This window comes from Salmo salar, chromosome 16 (assembly GCF_965601325.2).
Source record: "Salmo salar chromosome 16, fSalSal1, whole genome shotgun sequence".
Classification (NCBI taxonomy): Eukaryota; Metazoa; Chordata; class Actinopteri; order Salmoniformes; family Salmonidae; genus Salmo; species Salmo salar.
In genome coordinates this window covers 40597794-40611829 of record NC_138306.1, presented here as the reverse complement: position 1 = coordinate 40611829, position 14036 = coordinate 40597794, and the positions used below count along the sequence as shown (strand labels likewise).

The following is a 14036-nucleotide window of genomic DNA, read 5'->3' as shown; positions in this document are numbered from 1 at the left end:
ATAGGTCCCATGTGGCTCAGTTGGTAGAGCATGGTGTTTGCAACACCAGGGTTGTGGTTTTGATTCCCACGGGGGACCAGTATGGAAAAAAAAAAGGTATGAAATGTATGCATTCACTACTGTAAGTCGCTCTGGATAAGAGTGTCTGCTAAATGACTAAAATGTAATGTGTCAAATAAGATTTGATTTGGTACTGGTATTTAGCTTCATTCTTGTGTATTTTATTCTTATTTTTTATTCTTATTTTTTAACTCTGCATCGTTGGGAAGAGCTCATAAGTAAGCATTTCATGGTAAAGTCTACACCCATTGTATATGTGACAAAAATACGTATGTATTTTATTTTATTTGAATAGACACCTAAAGTGCATATATACTTAATGTAATTTCTCCTTAGGAAAACCAAAGAAGGAAAGTGACGAGTGGTGTTCTGATACTCTGGAAATTCGACCATTTGCAACACAAAGATACAGTAGTGTCTAGGAAAAACAACTAGAGGAAGGCTGTTCAAGCATTTCACTACATCTGCAATAACATCTGCTAAATATGTGTATGTGACCAATACAATTTGATTTAATTTGATAATGCCAAATGTAATGTTTCTTTTTTTATATAAAAACTTTTTTTGGTCTATTCTACTTCCATTACTCGCGTAAATATTGTCCTGAGACAGTGTTTAATAGTCTGAAACAAACCTTCACTTTATTTACCGCTGAAGCAATAAAGGACCTGAGCTGGCATCCACAGAAACCATATTTTCAATTTACTACCTTCGTAAACAGCGCATTTTCAATTTAACACAAGCCATTGATTTGGAAGAAACACTGAGGTGGAGCAAATAGGAACGGAAAAAGAAAACAACTTTTAGAGAGAAAAGGTAATGAACTAAACTGAAAGGAGACACGATGTACTCAGCCAACCCACATAGCCTCTCTGATGGATGGATTGTGACTCAGCGAGTGGTTCTTACCATTAGACGATGATCCTTGAGGGTTGGTTAGGGACATGCTTGGACCCTTCCTCCCAGGCTGGGTGAGTGTGTACTGGATCACAGGGCCCAATGGGTCTAAAGTGACCACCTCTCTATCCTGATCAGGCAGACCCCCCTCTGTGCTGGTGAGCCCATTGGTGGATGTCTTGAGCACGGAGCCTCGAATCTGATGCTCTATGATAGCATTTTCCGTGCTTCCTTTACTGCCCAGCTTTTGCTTCCCTTCGGTGAGTGTGACCATAGCCGACCCCGGGGTTGTCTGATCCTGTACTCCTCTCCCCTCGGGCAGTGAGGCAGGTGTGGCTGGGAGAGGTGCCTCTGTGTCGGCCTCCACAGAGCCTGTCCAATACCTGAAGGGCTTCATCAGGTTGTTGACAAAGCTGTGGAGAACGTAATTGGCTGTCTGGGCCTGGAGCACTGGAGCGGCCTGGGAGGACAGAGGGGAGTCGGACGACCCGAAACGCCACTCCTCATCCCCCTCGCCCTCCACCTCTTCCTGGGCAGAACCTCCGTGGGCCTCTAGACTCTCCAGGACAGACAGACCCAGGGTGCTGGTATTGGGGCTGGAGGATGGGTTCTGAGGGTCTCCAGTCTTAGATTGCCCCTGGGTCTCCTGGTTCTCCTCTCCCCAGCCCTGGGTACTCTCCCCTGGCCGGAGGTGGATTACCACATGCTCCTCAGAGATCTCGGAGGACTCGTTGCCTCCAGTGATGGAGCTGATGCCCTCCTTGTCCAGGTCCTCCATGCCAGTCCAGGTGGAGGGCTGGGGGTAGTGGGCAGAGTGCTGGGGCTCAGTGTCTGAGGAATTGGCCTCTGGGTCTCTGTATTGGAGGAACCCCACTGGCTGGGCTGCCTGGACTCCTGCTTCACGTTCTGGAATTATATGAGAAATATATTAGCATTCCTATTTGCTTTCCTGGCAATTAGGCATGGCTTTTAAAAATTAATCTTTGCAATAAGCTGCCATGTTTGCAGTAAGCTGTGAATCATCCATATTCTTAGATGTTGATGACCTCTGTTTTTGGTTTTGCTTTAATTAAGAAAGCATACATATTATATTAAGAGACGTTTTTACACTCTCCTTGGGTGACTTTACTTAAGGGCAAAGTCTGAGATAAGACTTCATTACGTCTGTATCAATTTAGTACCTGTCAATCATTCTCCATGACGCTTTGAGGAGCTAATGCAGTCTAATGCAGATCACACTCTGCACAAACACAATCAAATCCTCAGCACACTGGAGCCTACCATCGCTCCAAAGTGAACTTGAAACTAAGTTAGACAAATCTCCAGTGGTCCAGCAACATTATAAACACTTTCGAATGACACTGCAAGGACATTGAGGCTGCAGCCAGTGTACATAATTCCGTTGGCTCTCTCTAAGTCTGCATTGAGAGCTTGGAAATGCTGCTACTGGGCTCTAGCTGGTTGCTACAGTAGAAGACTTCAGATCCCAGAAGGGACCAAAATGTCACCGAATCCCCTCTGTGATAATTCATTAATTCATACATGAGACAAACAACCCGCACTAATTAACAGAAATTAAACAGAAAGGTTGCCATGGCAATGGCGACCCCGGCCGTTACCTCGGTAGCAGTAGGCATCGAAGCGGGTGGTGGTGTCTGGGAAACCGGTGCGGTTGGGGTTGTGGTAGACAGTGCGCACACCCGGATCATCCCCGCCACAGTTGCGTCGGGGAAGGTTTATGGGGTAGCGCACACTGCCGTCGGCCAGCCAGCCTGGGTCACACTGGTCCAGGCCAGTCTGCCAGGCTTGGTAGAGCTGCCCTGCCGTGGCCAGCTGGGCTCCCAGAGAGTGGCAATGGGTAGAGGCTGTGGCCAGGCTCAGCTTCTCTGGTACAGACGAGTGGAACACCTCACCTGGGAGAGGGGGATGGAGATGGAGAGATTGAAGGTATAATGAGGTATAGTGTGAGGGGAAAGAGAGATAGGTATGGGAGGTGAAGTGGTACGGCGTAACGGGGGAGATAGGGGAATATGATGAGAATAAAGTACGAGGGTGGTTAGAGTGGTGTGAAATGTAATATAAGAAGAGTCAACAGACAAGATTGAACAGGAGGTCAGTGAAGCAATGACCCATGAGTCATGCAGAGTCATTTCACAGAAGAACACTCAGAACCATAGAACCTGACAATGAACATCCATCCTATCCAGCTAGATAGCCCAGTCATTTGCAAGGTGTCAAGAATTACACTTCTCATAAAATTACCTCATCTACTTTCTGTAGAACTATTAACTGACAGGTCTGGCTCTGCACAGTAACAAATGACCCAGATCTATTTTAAAGGCACCTGCTGTGAATATGACTCCATCCTCCTGTAGCAGTTTCCCTGATCCTGGCCACGGCAGTATTACTCACCACCCAGCTACAGCTTAAATCAGTGGTTCCCAACCAGGGGTAATAGAACGTGAATCTCTTTCTCTGCCTAACAGGAGAATTAAGTCAGGCTGATTCAGCATCGTAGCTCCTGAGGCGTCTGCGACTTTGCACGGCCATGGATGACTAACATCTGATTGTACCTTGCAGTTGCTTGGCAAAGCAGTAGACATCAAACAGCTCGTCAGGGGCCCGATTGCCGTAGTTGCGCACTCCAGGTGAGTCACCCCTGTCACCATAGCAACCCGGCCTGGGTGACTGGATAGGGTACCTGTGGAGAGTGAGAGAGGGAGGGGAGAGGGACGAGGGGAGCCAAATAATTTATTTGATTTATATCCGGGCTCCAACTGTGCAATTACTCTAAAGCACTGGTCACCAACCTTTTTTGAGTCGAGATCACATTCTCAGTCAAAATGAGATCACAGTCAAAATGCAAGCCGAGATCTACCTTAAAAAATGTTTTTTACATGACTTAAAAAACATAAGCCTATACACAAAACAGTACTGTAATAATGAGGTTAGTGCAGTAGGCTACAGGCCCAAACATTATCACCACATATTGGCTTTGCTTGAATTGTTGTTCTTGTAGTTCTTCCTGTTGTTCTTCTCAGACCATTTAAAAAACATGTATTTCAACATTTGAGGCCAAGGCAGCAGCTACTCTTCCTGGGGTCCGGCAGAATTAAGGCAGTTATACAATTTTAAAAACATTACAATACATTCACTACAGAACTCACAACACACTAAGTGTGTGCCCTCGGGCACATACTCCACTACCCCATATCTACAACACAAAATCCATGTGTATGTGTGTGTATAGTGCGTATGTTATCATGTGTGTGTATGCATGTGTCTGTGCCTATGTTTGTGTTACTTCACAGTGCCTGCTGTTCCATAAGGTGTATTTGTACCTGCTTTTAAATCTGATTCTACTGCTTGCATCAGTTACCTGATGTGGAATAGAGATCCATGTAGTCATGGCTCCATGTAGTACTGTGCGCCTCCCATAGTCTGTTCTGGACTTGGGGACTGTGTAGAGACCTCTGGTGGCATGTCTTGTGGGATATGCATGGGTGTCCGAGCTATGTGCTAGTATTTCAAACAGACAGCTCGGTATCTTCAGCTTGTCAACACCTCTTAAGAAAACAAGTAATGATGATGTCAATCACTCTTCCACTTTGAGCCACGAGAGATTGACATGCATATCATTAATGTTAGCACTCCATGTACTTTTAAGGGCCATCTGCGCTGCCCTGTTCTGAGCCAACTGCAATTTTCCCAAGTCCCTCTTTGTGGCACCTGACCACACTACTGAACAGTCGTCCAGGTGCAACAAAACCAGGGCCTGTAGGACCTGCCTTGTTGAAGGTGTTGTTAAGAATGCAGAGCAGCGCTTTATTATGGACAGACCTTTTCCTGATCTTAGCTACTGTTGTATCAATATGTTTTGACCATGACAGTTTACAATCCAGGGTAACTCCAAGCAGTTTAGTCACCTCAACTTGCTCAATTTCCACATTATTCATTATGAGATGTAGTTGAGGTTTAGGGTTTAGTGAATGATTTGTCCCAAATACAATGCTTTTAGTTTTGGAAATATTTAGGACTAACTTATTCCTAGCTACCCATTCCAAAACTAACTAGCTCTTTGTTAAGTGTTGCAGTCATTTCAGTCGCTGTAGTAGCTGATGTGTATAGTGTTGAGTCATCCGCATACATAGACACACTGGCCTTACTCAAAGCCAGTGGCATGTCGTTAGTAAAGATAGAAAAAAGCAAGGGGCCTAAACAGCTACCCTGGGGAATTCCTGCTTCTACCTGGATTATGTTTGAGAGGCTTCCATTAAAGAACACCCTCTGTGTTCTGTTAGACAAGTAACTTTTTATCCACATTATAGCAGGGGATGTAAAGCCATAGCACATCAGTTTTTCCAGCAGCAGACTATGATTGATAATGTCAAAAGCTGCACTGAAGTCTAACAAGACAGCCTCCACAATCATTGTATCATCAATTTCTCTAAGCCAATCATCAGTCATTTGTGTAAGTGCTGTGCTTGTTGAGTGTCCTTCTCTATATGCGTGCTGAAAGTCTGTTGTCAGTTTGTTTACTGTGAAATTGCATTGTATCTGGTCAAACACCATTTTTTCCAGAAGTTTACTAAGGGTTGGTTACAGGCTATTTGGTCAGCTATTTGAGCCAGTAAAGGGGGCTTTACTATTCTTGGGTAGCAGAATGACTTTAGCTTCCTTCCAGGCCTGAGGGCACACACTTTCTAGTAGACTTAAATTGAAGATGTAGCAAATAGGAGTGACAATATCGTCCGCTATTATCCTTAGTCATTTTCCATCCAGATTGTCACACTTGTCATTGTTGATAGACAACAATAATTTTTTCACCTCTTCCACACTGACTTTATGGAATTCAAAACTACAATTCTTGTCTTTCATAATTTGTTCAGATATACTTGGATGTGTAGTGTCAGCGTTTGTTGCTGGCATGTCATCCCTAAGTTTGTTTATCTTGCCAATGAAAAAGTAATTAAAGTAGTTGGCAATATCAGTGGGTTTTGTGATGAATGAGCCATCTGATTCAATGAATGATGGAGCCGAGTTGGCTTTTTTTCCCCAAAATGTCATTTAAGGTGCTCCAAAGCTTTTTACTGTCATTCTTTATATAATTAATATTTTTTTCATAGTACAGTTTATTTTTATTTAGCTTAGTCACATGTTTTCTTAATTTGCAGTACATTTGCCAATCAGTTGGGCTGCCAGACGTATTTGCCATACCTTTTGCCTCATCCCTCTCAACCATACAATTTTTAAATTCCTCATCCTCATTTTCTTAATGGGTGCGTGCTTATTAGTAACTGGAAGCAATTTCATAAATGTGTCAAGTGCAGCGTCTGGTTGCTCCTCATTACACACCACAGACCAGCAAATATTATTTACATCATCTACATATGAATCACTACAAAATGTATTATATGACCTATTACACTATATATTAGGCCCAGTCTTTGGAACTTTGGTTTTCCTAGATATGGCTATTATATTGTGATCACTACATCCTATGGATTTGGACACTGCTTTAAAGCAAATTTCTGTAGCATTAGTAAAGATGTGATCAATACATGTTGATGATTTCATTCCTGTGCTGTTTGTAAATAACCTGGTAGGTTGACTGACAACCTGAATCAGGTTGCAGGCACTGGTAACAGTTTGAAATTTTTTCTTGAGTGGGCAGCTTGATGAGAGCCAGTCAATATTTAAATCACCCAGAAAATATATTTCTCTGTTAATATCACATTCATTATCAAGCATTTCACACATATTATCCAGATACTGACTGTTAGCACTTGGTGGTCTATAGCAGCTTCCCACAAGAATGGGCTTTAGGTGAGGCAGATGAACCTGTAGCCATATTACTTCAACAGTATTTATTTAGTTATTGACTTCATGGACCTTCTTTCTCAGTCTGCATATGTTAATATGGGCTATTTTTAGCACTTTTCTGGGTTGCTTGATTGTTGTATTACTTGTGAGGCACAGCTGAGTGAGCATACATGTTAATAATTTGTAACCTGATTAAGGAAACTAGGTGTATGTCGCACGTCACTACTTCACAGGAGAGGCATTTGAATGTAAACCGTTTTTTTAACCTGTTAGGGCTAGGGGGCAGTATTGACACGGCCGGATAAAAAACGTACCCGATTTAATCTGGTTACTACTCCTGCCCAGTAACTAGAATATGCATATAATTATTGGCTTTGGATAGAAAATACCCTAAAGTTTCTAAAACTGTTTGAATGGTGTCTGTGAGTATAACAGAACTCATATGGCAGGCAAAAACCTGAGAAGATTCCAAACAGGAAGCGCCCTCTCTGACAAGTTGTTGTTCATCTTGGCTCTTTTTATTGAAGACTGAGGATCTTTGCCGTAACGTGACACTTCCTACGGCTCCCATAGGCTCTCAGAACCCGGGAAAAAGCTGAATGATATCGAGGCAGCCTCTGGCTGAAACACATTATCGCGTTTGGATAGTGGCTGGTCAGAGTACTCTGAGACTCACGCTCGTGCACGAGGGCACGAGATGTATTTATTTTCTCTCTCTTTGTACGTATACAGGCTTTCCCGGTCGGAATATTAGCGCTTTTTTACAAGAAAAATGGCATAAAAATTGTTTTTAAACAGCAGTTGACATGCTTCGAAGTACGGTAATGGAATATTTAAAAAAAAAATGTCACGAAATGCGCCATGCTCGTCACCCTTATTTACCCTTTCGGATAGTGTCTTGAACGCACGAACAAAACGCCGCTATTTGGATATAACAATGGATTATTTGGGACCAAACCAACATTTGTTATTGAAGTAGAAGTCCTGGGAGTGCATTCTGACGAAGAACAGCAAAGGTAATACCATTTTTCTTATAGTAAATCTGACTTTGGTGAGTGCTAAACTTGCTGGGTGTCTAAATAGCTAGCCCTGTGATGCCGGGCTATCTACTGAGAATATTGCAAAATGTGCTTTCACCGAAAAGCTATTTTAAAAGTGGACATATCGAGTGCATAGAGGAGTTCTGTATCTATAATTCTTAAAATAATTGTTATGTTTTTTGTGAATGTTTATCGTGAGTAATTTAGTAAATTCACCGGCAGTGTAAGGTGGGAATGCTAGTCACATGCTAGTCACATGCTAATTTAAAAAGTTTTTGATTTAAATATGAACTTCATTGAACAAAACATGCATGTATTGTATAACATAATGTCCTAGGGTTGTCATCTGATGAAGATCATCAAAGGTTAGTGCTGCATTTAGCTGTGGTTTGGGTTAATGTGACATTATATGCTAGCTTGAAAAATGGGTGTCTGATTATTTCTGGCTGGGTACTCTGCTGACATAATCTAATGTTTTGCTTTCGTTGTAAAGCCTTTTTGAAATCGGACAGTGTGGTTAGATTAACGAGAGTCTTGTCTTTAAAATGGTGTAAAATAGTCATATGTTTGAAAAATTGAAGTTTTTGCATTTTTGAGGTATTTGAATATCGCGCCACGGGATTACACTGGCTGTTGAGTAGGTGGGACGCAAGCGTCCCACCTAGCCCATAGAAGTTAAGCTAAATGCATTTTTTTGGGCAGAAATGCATTCTGGGATATGTGAACTTTCATGTGCCTTAATAACAAACTTGTTTTCCATCCATAAATACAAATAAATAGTTAAATTACGAGCCTAGTTGGTTTAGCCACAGAAAAAGACAGGAGCCTTCCCACTAGCCATGATTGGCTGAGATAATGGATGGGCTGGACATGCCGCGAGGTGATTGGATTGGTCTGCCATGTAGCATGCTTCTGTCTGTAACGTGAGCTGTTCAGTATGTGTTGATAGTCCTTTCTACCTTGCCGTTTTTGAAAGATATAACATTAGCCATCGAGAACTACAAACGTTTTGCTACTTTTCTCAACAACATTCATGCCCTGAATTTAGCAGGCACTATCGACAGATCGGTTGGAAAAAGTGATGGGCTACTTTCTGCACACGCCACTGTCAGTGTGACTTGACACAACGCTGGCCAGACAAGATGTAGCTACAAACAAAATGTAGTTAAATGGTTACAGTCTGCCGTGAAGCGTTCATCCATGTATACGGGTAAGAGTCTAGTTACATTTTCAGATATAAGTTTCTAATTTTGTCAGAAAGTCATTTTTATTGCATACTGTTAGTTAGCTATGATCTGTGTAGTAATATTACTTGAATCAAAAATCCATTATAGTCCAATGTTAGCTAGCTAATATTGAAACTAGTTTGTTAGCTTTAGCTACCTGGAGATTCATACAACTATTGTATTTCAATAACATGTGTACATGTCCAGTTGAAGTCGGAAGTTTACATTCACTTAGGTTTGAGTCATTAAAACTCGTTTTTCAACCACTCCACAAATTTCTTGCAAAGAAACTATAGATTTGGCAAGTCAGTGAGGACATCTACTTTGTGCATGACACAAGTAATTTTTCCCACAATTGTTTACAAACAGATTATTTCACTTGTAATTCACTGTATCACAATTCCAGTGGCTCAGAAGTTTACATACACTAAGTTGACTGTGCCTTTAAACAGCTTGGAAAATTCCAGAATATTATGTCATGCTTTAGAAGCTTCTGATAGACTAATTGACATCATTTGAGTCAATTGGAGGATGTGTTTCAAGGCTTACCTTCAAACTCAGTGCCTCTTTGCTTGACATCATGGGAAAATCAAAAGAAATCAGCCAAGACGTCGGAAAATAAATTGTAGACCTCCACAAGTCTGATTCACCCTTGGGAGAAATTTCCAAATGCCTGAAGGTACCACTTTCATCTGTACAAACAATAGTACTCAAGTATAAACATCATGGGACCACACAGCCGTCATACCGCTCAGGAAGGAGACACGTTCTGTCTCCTAGAGATGAATGTACTTTGGTGCGAAAAGTGCAAATCAATCCCATAACAACAGCAAATTACCTTGTGAAGATGCTGGAGGAAACAGGTACAAAAGTATCTACATCCACAGTAAAACGAGTCCTATATCGCCATAACCTGAAAGGCCGCTCAGCAAGGAAGAAGATACTGCTCCAAAACCACCATAAAAAAAACAGATTACAGTTTGCAACTGCACATGGGGACAAAGATCATAATTTTGGGAGAAATGTCCTCTGGTCTGATGAAACAAAAATATAACTGTTTGGCCATAATGACCATCGTTATGTTTGGAGGAAAAGGGAAGGCTTGCAAGCCGAAGAACACCATCCCAACCGTGAAGCACGGGGGTGGCAGCATCATGTTGTGGGGGTGCTTTGCTGCAGGAGGGACTGGTGCACTTCACAAAATAGATGGCATCATGAGGAAGGAAAATTATGTGGATTTAACCTGTTAGGGCTAGGGGGCAGCATTGACACGGCTGGATAAAAAACATACCCGATTTAATCTGGTTACCACTCCTACTCAGTAACTAGAATATGCATATACTTATTACATATGGATAGAAAACACCCTAAATTTTCTAAAACTGTTTGAATGGTGTCTGTGAGTATAACAGAACTCAAATGGCAGGTCAAAACCTGAGAGATTCCTTTACAGGAAGTGGCCTGTCTGACCATTTGTTGAACTTCTTTTCCATCTCTATCATTTACTAAGGATCTCTGCTCTAACGTGACACTTCCCACGTCGTCCATAGGCGCTCAGAGCCCGGGAAAAAACAGAATGTCGTCATTCCAGCCCCAGGCTGAAACACATTATCGCCTTTCTCAAGTGGCCGATCAAGAGACACTAGCTTATGCGCGTGACCCCGACCGCCCCCGCCTTTGGGATTTTTTCCTCTGTTTGCCGAAAAGGAGATTCCCTGTCGGAATATTATCGCTTTTCTACGAGAAAAATGTCGTAAAAATTGATTTTAAACAGCGGTTGACATGCTTCGAAGTACGGTAATGGAATACTTAGAATTTTATTGTCACGAATTGCGCCAAGCGCGTGACACTTCTTTACTATTTCGGATAGTGTCTGGAACGCACGAACAAAACGCCGCTATTCGGATATAACGATGGATTATTTTGGACCAAACCAACATTTGTTATTGAAGTAGCTGTCCTGGGTGTGTATTCTGACGAAGACAACAAAAGGTAATGAAATTTTTATAATAGTAAATATGATTATGGTGAGTGCTAAACTTGCCGGGTGTCTAAATAGCGAGCCCGTGATGCCTGGGCTATGTACTTAGAATATTGCAAAATGTGCTTTCACCAAAAAGCTATTTTAAAATCGGACATATCGAGTGCATAGAGGAGGTCTGTATCTATAATTCTTAAAATAATTGTTATGCTTTTTGTGAACGTTTATCGTGAGTAATTTAGTAAAATGTTAGCGAATTCCCCGGAAGTTTGCTAGTTCTGAACGTCACATGCTAACGTAAAAAGCTGGTTTTTGATATAAATATGAACTTGATTGAACAAAACATGCATGTATTGTGTAACATAATGTCCTAGGGTTGTCATCTGATGAAGATCATCAAAGGTGAGTGCTGCATTTAGCTGTCTTCTGGGTTTTGGTGACATTATATGCTGGCTTGAAAAATGGGTGTCTGATTATTTCTGGCTTGGTACTCTGCTGACATAATCTAATGTTTTGCTTTCGTTGTAAAGCCTTTTTGAAATCGGACAGTGTGGTTAGATTAACGAGAGTCTTATCTTTAAATGGCTGTAAAATAGTCATATGTTTGAGAAATTGAAGTAATAGGATTTTTAAGGTTTTGAAAATCGCGCCACAGGATAGCAGTGGCTGTTACGTAGGTGGGACGAATTCGTCCCGCCTAGCCTAGAGAGGATATTGAAGCAACATCTCAAGACATCAGTCAGGAAGTTAAAGCTTGGTCGCAAATGGGTCTTCCAAATGGACAATGACCCCAAGCATACTTCCAAAGTTGTGGCAAAATGGCTTAAGGACAACAAAGTCAAGGTATTGGAGTAGCCATCACAAAGCCCTGACCTCAATCCTATAGAAAATGTGTGGGCAGAACTGGAAATGCATGTGCGAGCAAGGAGGTCTACAAACCTGACTCAGTTATATCAGCTCTATCAGGAGGAATGGGTCAAAATTCACCCAACTTATTGTGGGAGGCTTGTGGAAGGCTACCCAAAACGTTTGACCCAAGTTAAACAATTTAAAGGCAATGCTACCAAATACTAATTGAGTGTATGTAAACTTCTGACCCACTGGGAATGTGATGAAAGTTATAAAAGCTGAAATAAATAATTCTCTCTACTATTATTCTGACATTTCACATTCTTAAAATAAAGAGGTGATATTAACTGACCTAAGACAGGGAATTTTTACTTGGATTAAATGCCAGGAATTGTGAAAACTGAGTTTAAATGTATTTGGCTAAGGTGTATGTAAACTTCTGACTTCAACTGCACGTGTCTAGACAATAGTGACCCATCCACTCAGTTAGATGTGGCTAGGGGTTGATTATAGCATTTCCTTCACATGACCCATTAATTTAGACAAGTGTGTCAGGTAAGCATCATCTAATAATTATAAAATATTTATAAAATATTTTTTCTGGGCACTTTCTGTATTTGATATACTATGCAAGTAACCATTTCAGTGAACTGTTTACACCTTCGATATCCTGTTCATGTGACAAATAAACTACGATTTTAGTGTGTGTTTACCACATGACCTCACATGTCAAACCTTAAAGAGATGGGAGGGGCTAGGGCTTGTTACGGTGACTATATTACTGCAGTGAAAGACCACTTGACCGTTTAGTCACGGTAATTAGGCTTCTCTAAGCTCTGATTTTGAATGAGAGACTGATAAAGTGTGTACAGCCTGCACAAAAAAACAAAGCTGAGCTCATGCCTTTCAAGCAACTTTTTGCAAATCATCATTAGTCACATCATGCAGCGTTACAATGTATTAAAAATCAAAACATATAGCCCAACGTTTTTAGAACAACTAAAGTTATATGAATAACTCTAAATTTAGCATATAGGAGGACCTATTTCTTTGTTAACCGCTCAACACAGAATTGCGCACTCCCTCAAATCACTTGTCGTGATGTGTGTTTTGTCCTATATTTATATGTTATTTATTTTTTTATTATTTTTTCATTTTTTATCCCAGCCTCGCAGAAGGTCTTTTGCCTTTTGGTAGGCCGCCATTGTAAATAAGAATTTGTTCTTAACTGACTTGCATAGTTAAATAAAGGTTAAATAGAAATGAAAGAAATAAATACAATTGTTTGGAGAAAATATCCTTTCAATTTTTTTCAGCTTTGTTCAATTGCATTCTTCATACTATAAAATAATATAAAATAATGCCATAGAATTCTACGCAGATCTTGTCTGCTAAATTAACGGGTGTAGCCAACAGCCATATGGCATAACCAGATCAGGACTAACACAAGGACAACTCAGAGTATGCTATTCTGTTCTTCTGAAATAGACTACATTTTCTTCATATCATGTTTATTTAGACCTGTCTAAAATAAATAATGGATTTATTGTGAAGGTATAGGCTATATTACATGGATTTACTAGAGTTTTTAAAATGTAGACGTTCCGAAGGTCTGCATCAGTCTGCATGTGTGGAAGACTAAATGTATTTATGTTAATGCTTTTATTTTTTCAATAGATTTTTGATATATTTAACCTTTATTTAACTACCTTTATTAAATTAACGGTCAATTACCGTGAGACCGGCAGTTATTTGCTTGACAATCACCGGCTGACAAAATGTTGTGACCACCACAGCCATAGGTGGGGCTAAGGCTTAAGAGTCTGTGAACTATGTTGAATAGGAGTAGACAAAGAATAGCTCTCCAGTACGTGTACCAAAACATTCAAGGGCAAGTTGATCAACTTTCAAAGCAGAATGACTTTCCCATTGTTCCTCAACTGCAGTGTATGATATACCATTTCTATACTTTTTATTCAACGTAAAAAAAACACCATTTAAAAATTTGCTACATAAGACTGAATCGAGGTGATTGGTCACATTTGCCTTTTTTTATTTTACTGCAGAGGGAGCGAGCAGCAGACTAAGGGTTCACCTCTCAACATCCCTCCACTCCCCTTTCCTCCACTGACACTGACCAAAAAGGGACACAGTCTTGCA

General features: G+C 41.0%; 1 protein-coding gene across 1 annotated transcript in view; it reads right to left on the bottom strand.

Moving 5' to 3' along the window:
- The window catches only part of ncanb (neurocan b), a 254548-nt gene that overhangs the window by 130987 nt on the left and 109525 nt on the right, over positions 1-14036 (bottom strand). The window contains exons 6-8 of the mRNA XM_045697231.2: positions 3531-3658; positions 2577-2870; positions 970-1863 (exon numbers count right to left, since the gene is read on the bottom strand). Of these exons, the coding sequence (XP_045553187.2) occupies positions 970-1863; positions 2577-2870; positions 3531-3658 (1316 nt within the window). The remainder of the gene's footprint in view (positions 1-969; positions 1864-2576; positions 2871-3530; positions 3659-14036) is intronic.